Raw genomic sequence first — 23,041 nt, 5'->3', positions numbered from 1 at the left:
GAATACAGTGGTTACGGGTAACTTTAGAATCATGGAAAATGTGAGACCACGTAATTTTCACGTTTCTTTAGTGCACAGAATACAAATACTCCAAGCTTTAGCGTTTCCTAATTAATCACCTACAAAAACAGCAATAACTTCCCAACATTTTGCACACTAAATCAAAAACTATAATATTATACATAAAAATAAATAAATATGTTTTAGAATGTACTTACAGGTAAAGCCCTTTCAGATACCCCACTTGGTATAGTTATGTTACTTTGAAAATTGAAACACATTTTTTTTTAAATGATGTAACCACAAATTCGTCGTTTTCAGATTTATTCCTGTACTTGTGCTATAAAACCTACCTACATACAGTGACGGATTAACCCTTAATCAAATTAAGCAATTGCCTAGGGCATCACGTCTGAGGGGGCACCAGAAGAAGCACAAAAAAAATCCGCCCTTAGGGCATCACGTCTCACCTCACTCACGTCACCAAAAACCTCACCAAAAAGAGTTTCTAGGACTAATTTGAAAATTCGCGCGTTTCAAGTTGACATAGAGTCCGATCTAGAGTCATAACCCCACTCCAGCTTGCCCACTCGCTACCCGCTTGTTGTGCATTCGACAATTCGAATGCCCCCGAAAGCCGCAAGGCGCATTTAAATAAATAAATAAATTATGCTTTGGTTTTTATTGTTGTCGCACCTACTTCACTTCTAAAGTACGTTACATCTCATCATCTTATTTTACAAAAAACTAATGTTTTTAGGCGGTAAAGGTTTAAAGACCGATTCTAGTGGACACACGGATATGGGGGCCCAAAGGCATGGATTGCTTAGGGCACCAAGTAGTCTTAATCCGTCACTGCCTACATACCAAATTTCATGATTCTACGTCAACGGGAAGTATCCTATAGGTTTCTTGACAGACATGACGGACAGACAGACAGACAGACAACGAAGTGATCCTATAAGGGTTCCGTTTTTCCTTTTGAGGTACGAAACCCTAAAAACCCACGGCTATCATTGATTTATATCCTATATATCTGTCATTGATTTCTAGGAACTCCCCATTCCACAAAATATACTTACTATTTTTGAAAATGACATCTTAAAACCCCTACTGTTGTACCAATGTTACCCGTTTCTAGTGATACCTAAGTCATATTTTTTAGGTATCTACACTATTATAAAGAGGAAACCTTTGTATTTTTGTATTTTTGTATGTTTGTATTGGCTCAAAAACTACTGGACCGATTTCAAATCTACAATAAAAGTTAAAACTTAAAGGCTAGCCTTGTCTAGGCTAATCATGCCTGCCTAGAATGCTGCCAAGAATACTGGCTGCATTTCATTTGATTAATGTTCATTCTTCAAAATTCAAATTTTTTGAACTTTGAACGAATACAAGTTTAATGGATTCTTTAATTAATCCTCTAGCGAGCGTTCGTATATTTTTGGCAAATACTTAGCCAGCAAAGATGTTCGATATCAAAAGAGGAACAAGAGAATAATGATACAGTGATTGTTTATCCACTTTCATATTTAGTAGACTTTCTATTCAAGGTCTCAAGCCTGCCATCTTATGAATTTTTCTTTGATGTTCCAACATTTCTTTTAGTCTGTAGCCAAAGCGTTTGCCACATACATTACACTCGTGGTTCTTAATTCCCAAGTGTGACCTTAAACTAGCCCTCTTGTGTACAAGTCTTTGATGGTTTAACATGGCCTTTCTGTAACTAAAACCTGAATCGCAGATGTCACATTGATGTTGTTTAATTTTCAAATGTGCTGCTTCTATATGCCTCTGGAGATTCAAATTATTATGATATGCTTTGTCACAAGAATCACATTTATATTGTGGCTCAGTATGCTTTAACTTGATGTGATAACTCAAACTGCCTCCAGAAGTGTATCTGGCCGGGCATTCTGTACATAAGTATTTTAATTCACCAGTATGTACGCGCATATGCATCCATAGTCCTTGGCTGTGCCTACCTGCATAAGGGCATAGTTCACATTTATAAATGTATCTGGTTTCATGTCTTTTCTTATGACTATAATAACTTTTCTTCGACTTCAATGCCTTCCCACAAATCTCGCACACACGTTGGGCAGGAGTATCTGGATTGTGTAGATCCATGTGTTTCTTATAATAAGACTTACGGAGAAGTTTTTGACATATGGGACATTGAATTTCGGTACACTCTTCTTCAAAGTCTTCCTCACACTCTACTTCAATCGAATGATCCGGTTTATCATCATTAGGTGTTCTAGAATATTCACAATTTTGAAAATTATCCGGTGAATCTCTTAATGTTTGTTGTATTGATGATTGTTTAATCGTTTTTGGTAGCGATGATTGCTTTAAAGTTTCATTCGTTCGTTGCGCAACTTTCCTAAATAAAATAGCATTCTTAAGAAATTTGTAGCAAACATAGCACAAAATATATGTTTGGTCTTCATCACTATTGTGAAACTCGATGTCAGCAAATATGTTTAAGGCTTCCTTCATTTCATTGTGGTTTGTGACGCTGTTCATGGGCATGTCGCCATCCTGCAGGCAAACCCTACATTTAGTTTTACGCTTTAAATGCTTACTAAATACATGTAGTGGAGTGTTGTGTAAATCACTGTAGTACTCTTCCATATTAACTCTGGCCTCATTCAACTTCATAATGTAAAACGAGGTCACCATTTTCAATAAGCTGGTACTTGTTTTATAAATTCAAGCCGGGCTGCAGCAGACTTTACGTATAAATATCTGTTTTACTAAACTTTATAGTTTATTTATATTGCAAAAGTTGAAATTTAAAATTTTGTGCAAAATTAACAAGTCACAAGTGTCATCCCGTGCACTTTATGTTATTTGTCTGTGGTGCACTTGTCCACAGAGTAGGTACCTACATTACAGAGTACATTATACATCGATAATATTTGTTCAATATATCGATATTTTATTTTATTTTAGATTCTTGCAATGCTCACGACTGATGCCAACGAGCATTACAAGTTACGAATAACATATCAATAAACATTTAACATGCCAACTATCGAAAAGGTTTAAAAATCGATATTTTTTTCGGACCGACAAACAAATAGTCTACGCTACGGTTTTTACTCAAAATATCGATGCTCGATCGGATTAGGCTCATAAAGGCCTAGAACTCAGAGTCGCGTCGTAAAAAATCTTTGTCTAAATATCATAAATATGGTTTATATCTGGACTATATCAAGACATAGAGTTGTCTACGCCATCTACAGATTTCAGCCTAAGAATCTACTATACCGGGGAACGCAATTCGCGTGGGAGTCTTAAGGCTCAGAAAGGCTAGAATCCAGTTAAAAAAGAGAGTCCCGGTTCTCGGATAGTGTGTACGCACCTTAGTACTTAAGTGTACCCACCACAGATACCCACATGGAAAAATTAAACTTGTTTTTTTTTATAAATTGTAATAATTATATTATGCACTAAATACACGCATAATTCACATATAATTATATTCGTAATAATCTAAAATACCGGCTGCATATTATATAAAGTAACTAACAGGCATTAATTTGAAAAAAAATTTTTACAGATATTCAGCATTAAGATTTTTGTTTTCAGCCTGTAAATATGATGGCATTCTTGAGAATGACAATTTAGCCCTTTTATGAACATGCCTTTGGTGCTTCATCATTGCGTTTCTATACCCAAATGCCTTGCCACATATATCGCATACATGATTTTTTAAACCTAAATGCTGAGCATCATAATGGCTTTTGAGTATTAATTTTGTGTGAAACACTTTTTTGCAGGAATCACATTTATGTTGGGGTGTGCTATGCCTTATTAAGTTGTGGCGGTTTAGATTGCTTTTGAACAGGAATCTGGCCGGGCATTCTGTGCACATGTACCTGTAGTCACCTGTATGTGTACGCATGTGATTTTTCAGAAGCTCTTTATATCTGCCTTTGTAAGGGCAAAACTGGCATTTGAATGCAAAGTCGGTCCTGTGCCTCAAACTATGATTATGATAAGAGCATCTCAATCTGAATGACTTGCCGCATATATCACATACATATTTGTTGTGATTTGGATCATGCATTGTTACATGTTCCTTGAAGTATGCACTTGTAACAATTTTATTGCATATAGTGCACTGGACTTTGGCATCTTTAATTTTTTCTTTATCCTTTTTAGTATGAGTGGGAACAAATGTGTCTATGTCGTCAAGATATTGTTCTGGTATATCAAGTTCATCCACTAAGTTTTCCTGTGAATCTTGGTAATAATCAAACTGCTCAGCCTTTATGTGTTTCTTTAAAACCTCATCAGATTGCTGTGCTACTTTACGAAAAGAAATCGCACTTCTGATAAACTTATGACAGATCTTACATAAATGTTTGGGATAGTCATTATCTTCATCAACCTCCAAGTTGGCAAATATCTGCAATGCATCTGCAATTTCTGAACCGTCTTCGACGCTGAATATTGGGATCGATCCGTTGTTGAGACAAACTCTGCATCGTGGTTGTTTGGGAGATACTTTCAGGCCTTTAATGTGCAAGGTACTGTAATATTCATCAATGTCCATGCCTTTGCTTGGTTCGTTCATTTTCATTATGTAGTACGAGGTAACCATGTTTATTTATCACCAGCCGGTTTAGTTAAATAAATTTTTTTCTTGAGATTTTGTCTTTTATTTCACCTAGATTACTTACGCAATGTACTAATGAATTGTATTCATGGTTAAAAAATAATACTAGGACTTTCTTAGAACTCTGTAGTAGGTACTTACTTTGAATAATTTTACTTGACTTATTTATCAAATATAAATTTTTTTTGGTACTTGATTTGATTCTTTTTTTTTTTGCCCTAAATCGACAACATACAAAGTAGACCACAGACTAGTAATACAGAGAGGTAGTGCATTTTTTCATTATCTGGTTTTACGGCTCTGGGTTCTAGCCCTTTTAAGCCTGGTAGTTTGAAATTACAGGGTCATTAATTCAATGCTGCAATATATATATAACGGAGGCCGAGGGTGTTATCAGGTTATCGTGGGCATATTTTTCACTTTTTTTATTACTTAATTGTGGGTAGGCGAACATACAATCGCGAGAAACTGATTACGAGATTTATCGCACACACGAATACACTTTGTAGAGTAATTAACGCACAGTAATTGGCACGGTTAACACTTCTTCCCTTTTCAAACCCATTGTAATAACTAGGCGCACAATGCACACACCACTCTGCGAACTGATGGGTTTGGTGTGGCGCAGCGGTGATAGTTTCTGACCATGCTCTATGGAGCTTCGATGAGAACTGAACCACAGACCACGAATCCGGAGATAGACGACGAAGTTCCATAGATCTGTTTATGATTAGTAGCGAGTACTATACATACCAATAATATCGGATTATATATGGAAAAAATCAATATCTATCTATAATAAACTTTCTTTGTATCATGGTCTTTCTATTTCACCCTCTTATGGCAATTTAACACTATACATTACACATCTCTTTCCCACAATATAATATAGATGTAAACGGTTGCGGCGAAACGTCACGATGACGTCATGACAGCCTAGTAATTTTAGGGATGAGCTTCGAAAATCGTAATGAATCGCAAATTAAATATAGTGTCGCACTTTATCGTAAAAATATCGGTTTTTCGGTTTTCATTTACCGATTTTCGGCAAATAACCGATTTATTCAACTTTTTTTGGTCAACAAAAATAAAACGAAATAAAATAATTTAAATAATTTATTAACGATTTAAAAATCTTATTAACTATTTTTGGTTCAATGACGTGATGGTGATAAATATTAGCACGCTTAAAAATTAAGATGGATGCGACGGGTCTGCCCGCGAAATTCAAATTTAATTTGGTTTTTCGCAATTTGTAAACTAATACGACAACGTAGGCTTATGGCATTCTATTTGCGACAATAACAGTATCATCCCCAACTATTTATTTAAAAATCTTCACTTGAAAGGGTCCAGTTTAAGAAATTAGCTCTAGTACCCACTATAACCCACAAATTAGTCGACGATACTAGAGCTAATTTCTTAAACTGGACCCTTTCAAGTAAAGGTTTTTATATAAACCTGTGAGGATGCTACTGCCATTGGAGCAATTAAAATGCCATAAGCCTAGGTTGTTGTATTAGTTTACAAATTGCGAAAAATCAAATTAAAATTGAATTTCGCGGGCAGACCCGTCTCATGCCCTTAAGGGCCGGCGCACACATGGCGGAGTGCGGCGGAGTTCAGCGCAGAGCATGCCCGCAAAGTTTTCTAATCGCGTGACACATTACGCGAATTTCTACCATAGAATGCGCGAGCACGCGCGGGACTGCGCAAGTATCCGCACGGATGCACAATTAAATTTAGATATTATTTCAATGAGGACAAAGTCGATAATACTTTTACTGTGAAAAATGCTCTGCGCTGCGCTCCCCCATATGTGCGCCGGCCCTTAAAGTACCTAAACTAAACCTTCGTAGGGTTCCAATGCACCACAACAAACTCAGCTGGGTATTTTTTTGTTATTGCCATCTCACAATCACACTTAAAACTAGTCAGAGCAATTTAATCATACTATTTTTTTATCATTATCTTTTAGAAAATAAAAACTTTAGATTTCAAGATACATCTCCAAAACGTTGTTTTGAGAGATTATTATAAACTGTATAACAATTAAATATCATAAAATGAATTGCTATAAGTGTAATAATTGTAGTTTTCTGACCAGCGTTTTATATTTAACACAATCGAACGTCTTGGACGAATTATACAAGACGCAAATGCCAAATTATCGCAGTCTTCATAAAGATATTATTCATTTAAACTTTAAAGTTACTGAGGTCAAGTCTGCCGTCCTAACAAAGAGTGCAATAAGTCGAGTTTTTGGGCAAATTGACTTAAGACCATATCCGTAATCACGAAAATGCTCTATATTTTCGCCTTAGACGTCTTTTTTGTATCTTCAGTAGTTTCGGTTCTGTTGGTTATCAAAACTGCAATATGTAATATTACGATTTGTAAGTAGCTAATCATAACCGCGAATATCTCGAAAGTAGTCGAAACCTAGTTATTGCTCTCTTCGTTAGGGTAATCAGGAAAATGAGCTCTATATTTTCGCCTTAGACGTCTTTTTTGTATCTTCAGTAGTTTCGGTTCTGTTGGTTATCAAAACTTCAATATGTAATATTACGATTTGTAAGTAGCTAATCATAACCGCGAATATCTCGAAAGTAGTCGAAACCTAGTTATTGCTCTCTTCGTTAGGACGGCAGAAGTATCAACCGATTTAAGTAATAAAATTTACATTGTCAGGAAATACAATACAAAACCAGATAATGCAACAAGAATTTTGCATAACAACATGACTTATCTCATACTTATACTGATACTTATACATACTTACATAATGACATACTTTTGTGTCTTATGACACAAAAGTATGTCATTATTATTCAGTTACTAGCCGATGCCCGCGACTTCGCCCGCGTGGATTTAGGTTTTCCGAAATCCCGTGGGAACTCTTTGATTTTCCGGGATAAAAAGTAGCCTATGTGCTAATCCAGGATATTATCTATCTCCATTCCAAATTTCAGCCAAATCCGTCCAGTAGTTTTTGCGTGAAGGAGTAACAAACATACACACACACACACACATACAAACTTTCGCCTTTATAATATTAGTGTGATGTAGTCATGTTTTCAACAATAATAATTGTACTTGATTCTAAAAATACCATTCAAGTGAGAGTCGGATTCGCACAGAAGGGTTCCGCACGATCGTACAAGAAATCTCAAACCAGTGTAATAAAACTGTGCAAATTAATGACGAATGTGATTTAGTTAAACTAATTATTTGATTGGGAACACAAATCTTTAATTTTTTTGTGATGTAACCATAAGTTCACGGTTTTCAAATTTTTTCGTTCAATTGTGCTTTAAGACATTGCCACCAGCCAAATGTCATGATTCCTATTTTGATTCCCCCAAAATGGCAGACACGGGGGGCAGACAGACAGACAATGAAGTGATCCTTTATAGGTTCCTGTTTTCCTTTTGAGGTATGAAACCCTCGACAAATGTAAATCTTTTCCATTAAACTAGGTACATTAACCAAAATATATTCTAGTAAAATGTATAAAACAAAAATTTTCAAAATCTATTTATGTGGATTTAGAAAATCATGATCAGTTTACAAATTCACAAAAAATTAAGTTTACTAAATCAGATATAGATGGCGCTGTTGCCAATATCTTGTATAATGATATGGAAACCTTCGTGGGTGAGTCCGACTCGCACTTGACCGGATTTTTTATACCTAAAGCCTGACCAACTAAATTCGTCATCATTCCAAAACGCTAAATGGTTGCAATTTTCCGGACAATGCGTTCTTAAAACCACTTTTAGAATGACCACAACCGTTTAAGCAATCGAATAAATTATTTATAAATAAAATTATCTCTGTAATGAAAATGCCATCATCGATGTTTACAGGTATCGTACAATAATCGTCAATTGTTAAAATGTCCATGTATGTCTTCATCCGCATTGACACAGTGAGGGCCACCTCTCTGCTAAAGACTCTTACAGCAAAAGCTTCTCTTAAAGCTTGACCTGAAAGGTAAAATGAATTATCAATGAATTACACAAATTCGAGCAAATTGTTAGTTATAATATTATGAGACATAAATCACAACATTTCATGATAATCTTTGACTTTGATTAGATATGTGATGTAACCACAAATTCATGGTTTCGGATTTTTCCCTTTATTAATTATTGTGCTATTAGGACATTGCTAGCTACCAAATGTCATGGATTATATACGGGAAGTATCTCAAGAGCTTTGATTCCCTTGTCTTGATAGAGACACAGATAGACAGACAGAAAACGAAGTATAAGGATTCCTTTTTTCTTTGGAGATACGGAACCCTAAAAATAAAAGACCTAAATGAATTAAAATAAATGCTAATACATAATTCAAGAAATTGTTGGGCTGGACCTTAAAAATAGTGCCACTGGTGCCGCTATTTTATGCACCAATTGGTCAAACCAATAATTAGTGGGACAAATTGAACTTTAAAATGTTATACAATCTACTTTGTCCTACTTGGAGGGGCAATGTGTAATAAGCCAAAATAAAAATCGGTCAAGTGTGAGTTGGACTCGCACACAAAAGGTTCCGTACCATCGCACAAGATATAACACTATTTAGCACGCTGAAAAACAGACATACAGACAAACGGATGGACAGGTGGACGTGTAAGCGGACGGACGGACAGTGGAGGCTTAGTAATAGAGTCTCATTGGCACCCTTCACGTACGGAACCCTAAAAATTGATACGAGTCGTTGCAATGCTAAATACTTTTGGGTGCTCACACCTGTTTCTTCATAAAATGTTTGTAAAACTTCAGTTTGGTATGGTAAGATGTCTTTACTTGCCTTCATATTATCGACAGAATTTGGTTTCAAATGTCTATCTGTTAGTCGAGTATTCCTTACAGTGCCACCAATCCCACCTACCGCATATATTTTTTCAATGATCTGACACCCAAATAGCACGGCGATTACCGATGATTAGGTCCTTTTTCTGAAATTGTTTAAATGACATTTTAGTAGATGTGGAACATCACATATATTATGATATACTTTTTTGCCATTCATAATATAATAATAAACATTCAACCCATCTTTGCCACTGCGAAGGAGATTGGTAAACTTTTTTTTAGAAAAAGTGCTATTATGCCATAAATGATCTTCTTAACGACTTAAATATAATATAAATAAAAATATGGGTCTCCCTGCTAGGGCCCGCTGCACAGACCAAATTGCAACACCCAAAACTGGGTATCTATAATACTACCATAGTACTTTGTTCCAAACTAGAGGATGCCCGCGACTTCGTCCGCGTGGATTTAGGTTTTTAAAGATCCCGTGGGAACTGGTTGATTTTCCAGGATAAAAAGTTGCCTATGTCAATTACAGGGACGCAAGCTACCTTGGTACCAAATTTCATACAAATCGTAAAGCGCATAGGTTTTTAAGAATCCCGTGGGAACTCTTTGATTTTCCGGGATAAAAAGTAGCCTGTGTCCGTCCCCAGGATATAAGCTAACCCTATACCAAATTTCGTCAGAATCGGTTAAACTGTTGGGCGGTGAAAAAGTAGCAGGCAGGCAGGCAGACAGACAGACAGACAGACAGACAGACAGACAGACAGAATCGTAAAGCGGATAGGTTTTTAAGAATCCCGTGGGAACTCTTTGATTTTCCGGGATAAAAAGTAGCCTGTGTCCGTCCCCGGGATATAAGCTGACCCTATACCAAATTTCGTCAGAATCGGTTAAACTGTTGGGCGGTGAAAAAGTAGCAGGCAGGCAGACAGACAGACAGACAGACACACTTTCGCAATTATAATATTAGTATGGATATTAGATTTAAGGAAAGTATTTATGGAATTGCTATAAAAAACAAATAAATAAAAAATATCTTCATGTGCATCTGACATCTGAAACTGCTGAACCGATTTTTAAAATTCTTAGACCAGTAGAAAGCTGAGCAATTCATGAGTGACATAGGCTATATTTTATTTTCAAAAAGTTAGAGATCTTTACTAAAATTGTAATTAGCTACCTGTGCATGTCACTTTTTCATAGCTTAACAATAAAACCAATTTAGATGTATATCAGAAAGATAGCTTGCATCCTGAAGATGGATACCATACTATTTATACTGGAAAATTAAATAAAGTCTAAATAAAGCCATTATTGTTTTACTACAGACAAAATGACGGGTGTAAGCTTGTATAGTGAATGTAAAATAAGTAGTACAGATTCTTAATTCTTAAGAGGTGTATGACAATAGTCTGCACATTGTATAAAAACAGAAATCAGCCAAGTTTGTGTATTTAATCCTTAGTCTATGACATTCAATTCCATCAGCCTGTATGCGTTCACTGCTGGACATAGGCCTTTCCAAGAGTGGGCCACCAAACACGGTTCTCCACCTTACGTGTGGACTATACAAATTTCAAACCCCTATTTTACCCCCTTATGGGTTGAATTTTCAAAAATCCCTTCTTAGCTACGTCTACCATAATGACTATTTGCATACCAAATTTCAGCCCCATCCGTCAAGTAGTTTGAGCTGTGCATTGGTAAGTCAGTCAGTCAGTGATTTTTATATGTATAGATATATGGTATGATATTTAATAAACCACTATTTTACTTGCCTCAATTTGTTCATAGGAATGCAGGTATAGTTCCAACATGTTTCTTTATCAGTTTTGTAGCTTCTCACACAGCACCTCAGGTGCAGGATTTCACTGTGTTCCCAGTGTAAACACAAATTCAGATGATCAACTCCTTATTCTGGAAAGTTAAGGCAGAAACATAAAGTAAATGGTAAATTATATTATCATTCATTAATAGAGTAAATTTTCTTTTTTTAGCTCAACAAAAGAACCAGTTTTGGAGAAATCCCACAGAGAAACAGCTTGCATCTGGAGACACAGATAGGCATTTTAAGAGCCATGCTTTTTATCCTAGAAAATTAAAGAGTATCCATCTCATAGATAGGAATTTTGAAAAACCGAAACAAAGTCATGAGTATCAAAGTGTTTATTTTATAGGAAGCTTTGAAGTGTATTAAAGAGTTCATACTTCACAATGAACAACATAATGAACATTTTTAGCCACTCATCAGTGAGAATATCCCTGTTTATTTGGTATAATGGATATATTTGGATTTGGCATGTTTAATGAAGAAATTCATCTGAAATTAATCCATACCAATATTATGAACGTGAAAGTGTAACTGTAACTTTTCACAGCCTATCCATTTAACCAATTTTGACGAAATTTTGTGGTGATAGCTTGCATCTCGGAGATGGATGCAGGCTATTTCTTGTTCCATGAAATGAAAGAGTTCTTAAAAATCTAATTCCACGTGGATGAAGTCACAGGCATCATCTATTTGGCACTGAAATAGCTTGCATCCTGGAGGATACTAATTTTCATCCCAGAAAATGAAAGAGTTCCCATGGGATTTAAAAAATCTAAGTCACGCGAACAAAGTCGCGGGCATCATCTAGTAATACTTACTCTGTGATGACAAAACTATGCTTTCCACCTCCGTAATTGCAGTCTTATATAGTTATGATACTGCATGCATGTATGAGAGTCCCTTTAGCCTTTTCCATCCAGTCGTTCTCGTCCAGCCACTCTCCTGAGGTAGTTTTTCCAGCAGCTTGCACTTGGAGGTTGTTTTACATGCCCTTATCGCCTTCACAGTAAGAACACCCCCAGAAGTCCCCAGAACCCCCAGAAGATGTTTGGTGCATCTTCGGCATTCGCTAGATGTGGCCCACCTTTCCTTTGATCTTCGTGAAAACGCAAAATGCAAGTCCAAACCAAGGAATACATTTCTCAATCGCGGTTATGGTTATTAGCGCTCACTGATTCTTTATACGAGTGTATACAAAACAAGTATACTCAATTTAAGAAAAAAAGACGATAAATTTCTAAGAAAAACATATGAAACAGTGATTTAAATTGGCTAAAAAGTTTTCGTATTTTATTGATTTCTACGTTACGCCATTTTTACAGTGTTGTCGACATTTGATTTTATTTCCCCCAAATTCAGATTTTTAATCGTACCTATTGAAATGATAAATCCAATGAACGACATTGAACATTTTTATATTTTGTATGTTACTGCTACTCTGTTTTATATTACTTTATTCAAAAAATGGTTATCATGTTATATCACTGTAATTTCAAACCTAAATATATTATTTTACTTAAATTTGCTCTATGATTCTTAAAAACCTTTAATTTTGGCAACATGAAATTTAAAGTTAAATCCAATAAAATATTATACTTTTTTCTATAAAAATCTAAGCTAGTTTTTCTTCCACCTTTAGGGTAAAACCCTTAGCTGGTCACACTCCTCGTGCGACCATTCCATATAACTATAATACATATAGTAATAAAAAATTTCAAACGTGTGCGTAAAATATAGCTGTGGTAGTGAAGCGAGAAGCTTAATGTCTACCCATACTAATTATGTGAGATAGAAGACATGTACTTGCAATGTACCTAAGCATATTTGAAATACCATAGGATAGCCGGCCCTGAACTGAACTGTTGTCCTTAGGACAACGCTGTACGAACCGTGGTATGATAACCTGCTCCCCGCCACACCAACCCCACCCAGGCTTGTACCGACAATTCAATGATCGAATCAACTAAACCTGAGTCCGCAAACAGATGTCGCTCTACAATTCAGTATAGTGCAACCATTTCATAACAGATGGTGCTTTAAATAATGGCCACTTTAATGTTAGTCTCCGATATATATATATATATATATATGACGGAGTCAGAGGGTGTTATCAGGTTATCGTGGGCATATTTTCACTCTTTTATTACTTTGTAGGCGCTTCTAATGATTATTAAGATTGAAGCATGATCTAACCACTAGTAAACCTGGATAATAACTAACCGGATACGTCAGGATAGCAACCTTTAGATTAACCGAGCTTTCGTGGGCGTACTAACGATATTCTTGGACTATCAAGTGATATTGAACTACCTTCGACTATAACCATGCTAACTCTCACTTACTGCATGTCACAACTACCAGCGTAACTAGGTAAACCTAACCTAGCCTACCTAGACCGGCTCCTCCACCCCTACACCGGTCCCAAACCGACCATCTAACCTAATCACCATAATATCAACTCGTCTAACCAACAGTACCACTTTAGGTAACCACAATTCTACAGTACGACAGACTATGCCTACTGAGAAGTGTCCTCGGCAACAATCGGACGAAAAATGCCCCGCTACGCACAGCGTGTCTGATTTTATAGTCCAACGACGACAGTGGGGAGATGACGTAATGCTCAGTGAGAAAAGTGTTGACAGCTAAAAGTCGGTACCGCCGACACACCAAAACTTACAATAACAACAACAATTAGTCATGTCTAAATCAACTCTGAGGGTATTTTAGTACTTGATGAACAAAGTAATGTTTAACTTTTGATTTGAATAGTTTGATTATTAGTAACTATTAACGCCTTCGCGCCGACACGGCCATACTGACAGGCGGTGCGCGCTCTGCACCTGCCTAACGATTGATGTTGATTCTGAAACTAAAATACATTCTCTTCTGAGTTTGGTATCTGTCAGCATCAAATGATGCTTAGTTATATTTGTAGTAAACCAGCACATCTTCAATGTTTCTGGTTTTTGAGCTTATTTAGTAACAAGTAAAATCTCGTTAGTATTTGTGTGTGTGTGTGTGTGCGTGTGCGTGTGTGTGTGTGTGTGTGTGTGTGTGCGTGCGTGTGTGAGTACGTGTGTGTGTGTGTTTCGTGGATAACTCGTGGATTTCTCGTAGATAAACTCGTGAATTTCTCGTAGATAAACTCGTGGATTTCTCGTGGATTGTCTCGTAGATAAACTCGTGGATTTCTCGTAGATAAACTCGTGGATTTCTCGTAGATAAACTCGTGGATTTCTCGTGGATTGTCTCGTAGATAAACTCGTGGATTTCTCGTAGATAAACTCGTGGATTTCTCGTGGATTGTCTCGTAGATAAACTCGTGGATTTCTCGCAGATAAACTCGTGGGTTGTCTCGTAGATAAACTCGTGGATAGAACTTGTGTCTGTGTGTGCGTGTGTGTGTGTGTGTGTGTGTGTGTGTGTGTGCGTCTGTGTGTGTGTGGCTCGTGTAAAAGAGTCTCGTAGATAAACTCGTGGATTTCTCGTGGATTGTCTCGTAGATAAACTCGTGGATTTCTCGTAGATAAACTCGTGGATTTCTCGTGGATTGTCTCGTAGATAAACTCGTGGATTTCTCGCAGATAAACTCGTGGATTGTCTCGTAGATAAACTCGTGGATAGAACTTGTGTGTGTGTCTGTGTGTGCGTGTGTGTGTGTGTGTGCGTCTGTGTGTGTGTGGCTCGTGTAAAAGAGTCTCGTAGATAAACTCGTGGATTTCTCGTGGATTGTCTCGTAGATAAACTCGTGGATTTCTCGTAGATAAACTCGTGGATTTCTCGTAGATAAACTCGTGGATTGTCTCGTAGATAAACTCGTGGATAGAACTTGTGTGTGTGTGTGTGTGTGTGTGTGTGTGCGTGTGTGTGTGCGTGTGTGTGTGTCTGTGTGTGTGTGGCTTGTGTAAAAGAGAAAACTTGCTATAATCAAAGGCTCGGCTTTTCCTGATTAACTTTTAGTAAAAGAGTTCATTACGTAACAAAGTACAACGCTAGTGCTAAACAACAAGTTCATTGTTGACATCGTACTGCTACAGCTACAATACGAAATTGTCTTTAATTCTATACAGCATGGTTGGATAAGAAATCAACTCTATCTCATTAGTGAAGACCATCCCAATAGTGAATAGTATCACGTGTCTTAGTCAGCAAAAGTGTCGTTACTATCACCTATATCGAGCAATAGTAACTCATACCACCTAAACCAAGTGACGAATGACGATAAACTAGTCGTTACTGTCACCTAAATCGAGCAATAGTAAGTAATGCTACCTAAATCGAGGTACGATAAACTTGTCGTTACTATCACCTAAATCGGGTGACGATAACTATGCGCAAGGTTTTGGATAATTGGGTTTTAGAATATGGTAACTCGGCGTTTTTATTCCGTCTCATTTTCCATGGTTGCTTCTTGAGTGAGTTGTTCCAGCGACTCTTCTCGAGAAGTGGATGATCCGGGATCCGTGTATACGTCTTCTGGCGCCGACACGGTTTCTTGACTACTTCATTTCGAGGTTCGATGACAAGGTGGTTTTGCGGCGGCATATCTGATGATCGACCTGGTGGATCAGCGGTCGATCCCACTTCTGATGACGGAGTCAGAGGGTGTTATCAGGTTATCGTGGGCATATTTTCACTCTTTTATTACTTTGTAGGCGCTTCTAATGATTATTAAGATTGAAGCATGATCTAACCACTAGTAAACCTGGATAATAACTAACCGGATACGTCAGGATAGCAACCTTTAGATTAACCGAGCTTTCGTGGGCGTACTAACGATATTCTTGGACTATCAAGTGATATTGAACTACCTTCGACTATAACCATGCTAACTCTCACTTACTGCATGTCACAACTACCAGCGTAACTAGGTAAACCTAACCTAGCCTACCTAGACCGGCTCCTCCACCCCTACACCGGTCCCAAACCGACCATCTAACCTAATCACCATAATATCAACTCGTCTAACCAACAGTACCACTTTAGGTAACCACAATTCTACAGTACGACAGACTATGCCTACTGAGAAGTGTCCTCGGCAACAATCGGACGAAAAATGCCCCGCTACGCACAGCGTGTCTGATTTTATAGTCCAACGACGACAGTGGGGAGATGACGTAATGCTCAGTGAGAAAAGTGTTGACAGCTAAAAGTCGGTACCGCCGACACACCAAAACTTACAATAACAACAACAATTAGTCATGTCTAAATCAACTCTGAGGGTATTTTAGTACTTGATGAACAAAGTAATGTTTAACTTTTGATTTGAATAGTTTGATTATTAGTAACTATTAACGCCTTCGCGCCGACATATATATATATATATGTACTAATTTACAGAAATTCTAATTATTTACACATAACAGCATATATTCTGGATCTTGCTTTGCAACTATTTGCTCAGCTGGAAGCTCAAAAAGCTAGAACCCAGAGCCGTAAAACTAGTTTTAAAAAATCGGTTAAATCAGAGCGCAAGTAGTTTTGATAAAAGTAGCCGGGTTTTGTGTTTTAGATGTTTTTAGTGGTGGAACTGACTGGGAAGCGCTCTAAAGGGGCGACGCGCGTGTGTCGGCGAGCGCCGGCACAGACGAAGTCCATACATATATAGTTCCTTAACTTGTAAATAACTACGAACTGGACATTGGCTAATCTTTGTAAAGCCAGACGAGAGAGGAAAAAAAAAGAATATCAATACCTTTTGTTTCTAGTCTGTGATCAATACCTAGTTATTTACAAAATATATATCCATTAATCAACAGAGCAAAATAACACCAAATTCTAACTATTATTATCAAATTATTTCAGTGCTTTAATCATAAATGTGCCAAAAATTACAATTAGTATATAAGTACGGTTATTAAAAGAAAACAACTACCTATTGCTAAGCTTTTCGAAACATTCCAAAATGGTAACATCTTATTACATTATGAAAATGATTAACAACAAGAAATATGTTGATACAGAAGAATACTACAGTGGTTTAGAGTGTGCGCCTAGAATAGCCGTGTGTAATAAACAATTAAAGTGCCGAGTTTGTCTCCAGGATGGTGAAGTGGCAATTTTTGGCGCTGACAGAACTCAATGTATAAAAGAGGCTCTGGAAATTTTCGGCGAAATCGATGACTTAAACGATGCTGATGAAAATCCAAAATATCTATGCAATATCTGTTACAAGTTTATAAAGAGTGCTATTTTGTTCAGGATAATTCTTAGGAGAACTAACGAAATCCTAAAACAACCGTTAGAAGTGCCATCACCTGAACATACTCATGGACGTGACCAAGGTTCATCTGAAGACGATAAATTGAATTCAGATTCGATTTACGAAGATTTTTCTCCTCCCGTAAAACCTCCCAAAGTGCAGTGTGGCATATGCAAAAAAATGTTCAGTAAAAGGTACTATACAACACACATGACAATGCACAATCCTAAACATCACAACCAGTATGTTTGTGACACATGTGGTAAATCTTTCCGATTAAGGGTCAGTTATTACAAACATAGGCTCAGACATAGAACAGATTATGCTTTCAAATGTCAAATGTGCCCGTTCAAAGCCAGATATGATGAAAGCCTAAAACGTCATATGCGTTCCCATATCCGTGATTACAAATACATGTGCACAGAATGTCCAGCTCAATTTTTGTATAAAAGTAATTTAAATTATCACATCATGGTAAAACACAAAGAACCTGGATTCAAATGTGGTTCTTGTGACAAAGCATTTCATACAAAACTTAATCTAGACCGGCATTATGATGTAGAACACCTTGGGAATAAAAGTCATGCTTGTAATATGTGTGGAAGAGCATTCGGCTACAGAAAAGCAATGGTGAAACATCAAATAAGGGTACACAAGAGGGAAAAATTGAAGTTACGTTTCAACAATTCAAATTACAAGCCCATGTGTGCTGATAATAAAGAATAATAATGAACAATAAATCAGTTTTTTCTTTGCTTAGGGCATCCATCATTCATTTCATTTCATCATTCATTCATTTTTGAATTAAATTACCTAGGTAGGTATCCCTTGAATTTTATAATCTAGCAATTTTAACGATAATAGTAACAACATAATTAATCTTTTGATATAATTGAAAAAATCACCTAAGTATAGTTGCTGCCTGTTGCTGTTTGTTGTTTAAAATATGTTGTATTCGAAAACTTATCTGAGGCATTGGTTTTTTGAAACTACTAGAACAGTCCCTAGCGCAGTAGTAAGCGGTCTTTTAATTGGGCAATCCTGGATTTGAATCCTGGCAGGGGGTTGGAACTTTATAATTTCTAAATTCTGGTCTGTTCTCGGGATGCTTTAACTATAGCCTTTAATAATGTAAGTTACGTATCTTGCTTTTATATTTAACAAAATTCATACAACATATTACATTTTTTTAAAAGCGGTTTGTCAGTTACAGATCAAAATTTCTCTATGATTAAACCTGGCTGCAAGTCAAACAAAAAGTCTGATGTTTGTTGATAGTCGATGCTGATGCTTGCTGTTTCACAAGCCTGGCACCTAGCACCAGCTTGAAGAGGACTCTAGGATCAAAAAAGGTAGAATCCAGAGCCGTAAAGCCAGTTGAAAAAAAGCATTTTGACAACGCCTCAGACAAAGTCAAGATTTGATTTTAATGACAAAGAGTATATAACTATATAATCACTACCATGATTACATACTCTTTGATCACTAGGTTTTGATTTTTTTGATAAAATAATTTTATTTTAAAATTATGTATCCCATTCAAAGAGTAAATGTGACCACTTTGATGTACCCACGGAAGGTTAAGGCAAAGACTACAATATTATACTGAGTTTACGGTCGGTACTGAGTAGTGAGTACCTATAACTGACCTATTGTGTCAGATTTCAATTATTATCTTGCTAAAAGAAACCAATTGTTTTCACTGTTTTCTTTCCTGAAGTCTACAACAAACGTGTCGAGTGAAAGAATGGAAAATAAGACTATACAAATAGAAGTAAAACTTGAACTCCCGGATGATTATGAGAAAAAGTGTAGAATATGTTTACTTGAAGGTACACTATTAATATTTTCCGAGGCATCTGATTTGTTGGAATCGATACAATTTTTTGGTGGTATCAATATATCAGAAGATGATACTTTCCCTAAATATTTGTGTAAATCCTGTTATTGTTTGCTCCAAAACGCTATTTTATTTAGAAAGAAAGCTCAAGAAACCAATTCACAGTTACTTTTAGAATGTGAACGAAAAAAATTTAGCCCTTTAGTTGATGTAAAAAATACACCAGAGGGAAATGAAGATATTATTAAAAGTGAAGGCTTTAATAGTTTTGGTAATGATGATGAAAATGCATCAGAAGCTAGTTTTAAAAGTGAATCCTCCAATGTATGTGAAAATAATGTTCAAGATACACCAGAGGGAACTAATGTTATTAAAAGTGAAAGCTCAAATGTATCTAGAAATGTTTTAAATACACCAAAGAGAAACAAAGTTACTATCAAAAATGAAGACTGTAATGTATCAAGAAGTGATGTCCAAAATACACAGGTGGGAAATAAAGATGGCAACAAGAGTGAAGGCTCTAGAAATATATCTAACAGCTACAGCAAAAAAATATATGAGTGTGCCAGCTGTAAAATTGAATTCAGTAAAAGAAAAGATTATACCAGTCACAACAAATCCAAACATAGTCACATACAGTGCACAATATGTCAAAAGTTAGCACCAGCTCAGCGGTATAAGAGGCATTTAGCAAGTCATGAAACAGATTCTTATGTTATTTGCGAGATCTGTGGTAAATTGTTCAAAAAAGGAGCCATGGCGAAACACCTGCTATTACACAACAATAATCTGCCTTTTCCATGTAAGCTCTGTCCGTACCGGGGTCGGTATTATGAAGCATTGAGGCTTCATATGCGAAAACATACCGGTCAAAAACCATACTCATGTGATATTTGCCAAATGAACTTCATCACTAAAAGTAATTTAAACAGGCATAGTCTGAAACATAGCAAGCTGAGGTCTCACAAATGTGGCCAGTGTAATAAAGCTTTTAGCACAAATAGAGATATGGTAATTCACATTAAGAAAGATCACGATGGAATAAAAGAATTTGAATGTAAAATATGCGGCAATAAATATGGCGCAAAGAGAGTTCTTAGGAAACATGAAATAACAGTTCATAAAAGAGATAAAATGATACCAGGTCGAAAGCCCTTGTATTTGCAACCTGAATATAAAACCCAACTTTAGATATTCAAAAGTTATCAATTTGGCAAAAAAACTGGTCATACAAGATATATCTAACATTTTTATGTCGACCACTGCAAGTTAATGGTGGACTGTGCAATCTATATTATGTAACTTAGTAAATTATTTTTTTCGTGAACACATTTTAAAAAAAATATAACCACAGACTCACGGTTTTTGAATTTTTCCCTTGTGCAAAGACCTACCTATCAGCCAAATTTCATAATTCTCGGTCAACGGGATACCCTATAGGGTTTCTTGACAGACAACAAAGTGATCCTATAAAGGTTCTTTTTGAGTTACAGAACCCTAAAAATGTCAAAGCTACCCTAATTAGGCTCAGCTCTTTGACCAAGTAAGCTGGAATTTCTTGCAAAAGTCAACTTTAATACACTGTAAATATTTACAAGTCAAGTCATCAAGATAGCATCAAGCTTCTAGAAAATATGAAAATATCCTCCAATCTCAACTTTTGACAATGCATCAAATCCAGGGCAAAACTGATCCCTCTACTTTTGATATAGGTACCTTCAAGTCAAGAGTGAATAGGCATCTGTTGGGCAAGCTCCATCTTAGGCTGCACCTCTAATGTCTGCAGAACTTATTACAGCCAAGCATTAGTATATAAATTTAAAAAAAACTTGCACAGCCACATGCATGACTTTTGCAAGAAAACTTGCCTGTGGTCTTACATGGAATAATAATAAAGACATCTGGAATCTATACTAATAAATAAAATTGGAGTGTCTGTCTGTAATTTCGAAATAACTACCACATATTAAGGTCATATGGTTATTTGAACGATACCATAACTGAATCACACGTTTTTAAAATTTTTGTCTGTCTGTCTGTTTGAAAAGGCTAATCTTCGGAACGGCTGAACCGATTTTAACGGGATTTTCACATACAAGTAGAGGATTGACCAGGGTGTAACATAGGCTACTTTTTTAACCGACTTTCAAGAAGGGAGTTGTGTTTTTCTACCTATGTACACCGAAATCTCCGAGATTTCTGAACAGATTTGCGTCATTTCTTTTTTAATCGATAGAGGAACTTTGCGACATTGTTTCATAAAAAATTTGGATTCCAACTCCTCAATCCTGATGCTGCAGGGGATCTGACCAATCCACGCGGGCGAAGCTGCGGGCATCAGCTAGTTTAATTATAAGTACATCAGAAGCATGCAAGGGTGATCAGTTTTATAAAATAAAAAAATCATCCAAGCATGACTAGAATATTTAATGACTCAATACACATTTTAAATTCAACAATTAGGTATACAAAATGGGTACAAAATGCAAATACATTTTACTATTATTATTATTGTATAAATCTAAGCACATGGTAAATACTTTGTTCCTTATAATAGGTGACTACTTTTATTTTTAATCTGGATATTTTGTAAATCTTTGGTGTCAATACAATACACTATTTTTATTTTACTAATATATAATGGAAGATTCACGATGATAAACAATGTAATGTTTTACATCAAGGCCACATATATTATCACTTTAGGGTTAGATCAGAAATATATAACACAAGTACCTACCGGTATGGATCTAAAAGGCACAACCTTGAATGTGCAATAAAACATGTACTGGGAAAAGAGATTTATATCAAGTTATCAAGAACACTCCAAAGAATTTGTATAATTTATATAAAATATCTTATATTCTAAGATCTATACTAGATCTTTATATATATTTTTTAGTTTTCTACCCTCTTGCTAGTGAATATAAATAACAGGTGCACAAAAAAATTGATTTTGGTATATGAATGTTTGGTAAATATTATGTCATGAAAGTTGAAATATTGAGCCAACTCAGATGTGAGTAACACTTGAAAGTCAATTACCTACTGCAATGTTTCAACTTTCCTGACGGGAATTGTATATCAACATCTATAAAAATACTTCACACTAGTTTTATACAAACGATTGCTGCAAATGGTTTTGTCATAGTGAGAAGATAAAATACAATATTTTTTGCATTGTTAAACAATAAATTTTCTTTGTTATCCTCAGGTATTTCATTTGTTAAGTAGTTATATTAATATAAATAAATAAGCTACAATTCTGTAAATCAATACATGATTCAAATTTTAATAATTTACTTAACATTTAAATCTCAATAGGTATTTAATGTAATTTTCATTCAAGCTTTCCAAAATTACTTGATATTTTTCTGAGATAGGCAGTAAAGGCCAGTACCTATATTGTTTTTATCTACAAATTTTGTTATACCTATAAATATAGTTTAAAACAATTTTATACTTTATTTCTTAAATATAAAGTAGTAAATATCATACACAACACTTATTATAATGCAATCAAAGAAAGTCTCAATTTGCATTCAAATGAAATTATTAATCATCACAAAAAGGCCACACAATTTTTGACAAATAACAATGGTGCTAACATGTTCTAAGTAACCTATCAACAAATTAATAACTATAGGATCAATTATATTTTTGAGTTAGTTAAAATATAGAGGCAAGATAAAGGGCTGGCGCG

The 23,041-nt window shown here is 35.8% G+C and overlaps 4 protein-coding genes and 1 long non-coding RNA gene across 8 annotated transcripts; 2 read left to right on the top strand and 3 right to left on the bottom strand.

The window, feature by feature from the left end:
• Window positions 1–1,501: 1,501 nt before the first annotated feature.
• Window positions 1,502–2,852, bottom strand: LOC123877891 (zinc finger protein 667-like). Its single transcript, XM_045924840.1, has one exon. The coding sequence runs from the start codon at window positions 2,686–2,688 to the stop codon at window positions 1,552–1,554; it is 1,137 nt and encodes a 378-aa protein (XP_045780796.1). The 5' UTR covers window positions 2,689–2,852; the 3' UTR covers window positions 1,502–1,551.
• A 578-nt stretch (window positions 2,853–3,430) lies between these two features.
• On the bottom strand, window positions 3,431–4,880 carry LOC123877893 (zinc finger protein 234-like). The gene has a single exon (XM_045924843.1). The coding sequence runs from the start codon at window positions 4,616–4,618 to the stop codon at window positions 3,566–3,568; it is 1,053 nt and encodes a 350-aa protein (XP_045780799.1). The 5' UTR covers window positions 4,619–4,880; the 3' UTR covers window positions 3,431–3,565.
• Window positions 4,881–11,240: 6,360 nt separating this feature from the next.
• Window positions 11,241–12,619, bottom strand: LOC123877913. The gene is made up of 2 exons (XR_006798698.1): window positions 12,112–12,619; window positions 11,241–11,379 (listed from the first exon to the last, which is right to left on the bottom strand). It is a non-coding gene; the product is annotated as an uncharacterized LOC123877913 (long non-coding RNA).
• Window positions 11,923–21,157, top strand: LOC123877886 (zinc finger protein 461-like). Of its 4 annotated transcripts, XM_045924834.1 has the most exons (3): window positions 11,923–11,934; window positions 17,786–17,794; window positions 19,241–20,702. In XM_045924834.1, exon 3 carries the CDS (start codon window positions 19,246–19,248, stop codon window positions 20,527–20,529), a length of 1,284 nt encoding a protein of 427 aa, XP_045780790.1. In that variant the 5' UTR covers window positions 11,923–11,934; window positions 17,786–17,794; window positions 19,241–19,245; the 3' UTR covers window positions 20,530–20,702. The 4 variants fall into 4 exon arrangements, with proteins under 4 accessions (XP_045780790.1, XP_045780789.1, XP_045780791.1 ...); XM_045924833.1 differs by lacking the exons at window positions 11,923–11,934; window positions 17,786–17,794 and adding an exon at window positions 20,838–21,157 and having other exon boundaries at window positions 18,958–20,553; XM_045924835.1 differs by lacking the exons at window positions 11,923–11,934; window positions 17,786–17,794 and having other exon boundaries at window positions 18,959–19,775; window positions 19,845–20,702.
• On the top strand, window positions 16,981–18,267 carry LOC123877899 (zinc finger protein 888-like). The gene has a single exon (XM_045924850.1). The coding sequence runs from the start codon at window positions 17,202–17,204 to the stop codon at window positions 18,222–18,224; it is 1,023 nt and encodes a 340-aa protein (XP_045780806.1). The 5' UTR covers window positions 16,981–17,201; the 3' UTR covers window positions 18,225–18,267.
• Window positions 21,158–23,041: the final 1,884 nt, after the last annotated feature.

This window comes from Maniola jurtina, chromosome 24, assembly GCF_905333055.1.
Source record: "Maniola jurtina chromosome 24, ilManJurt1.1, whole genome shotgun sequence".
Classification (NCBI taxonomy): Eukaryota; Metazoa; Arthropoda; class Insecta; order Lepidoptera; family Nymphalidae; genus Maniola; species Maniola jurtina.
The sequence above is the reverse complement of the archived record's forward strand: the minus strand, read 5'-3'. Positions and strand labels throughout refer to the sequence as shown.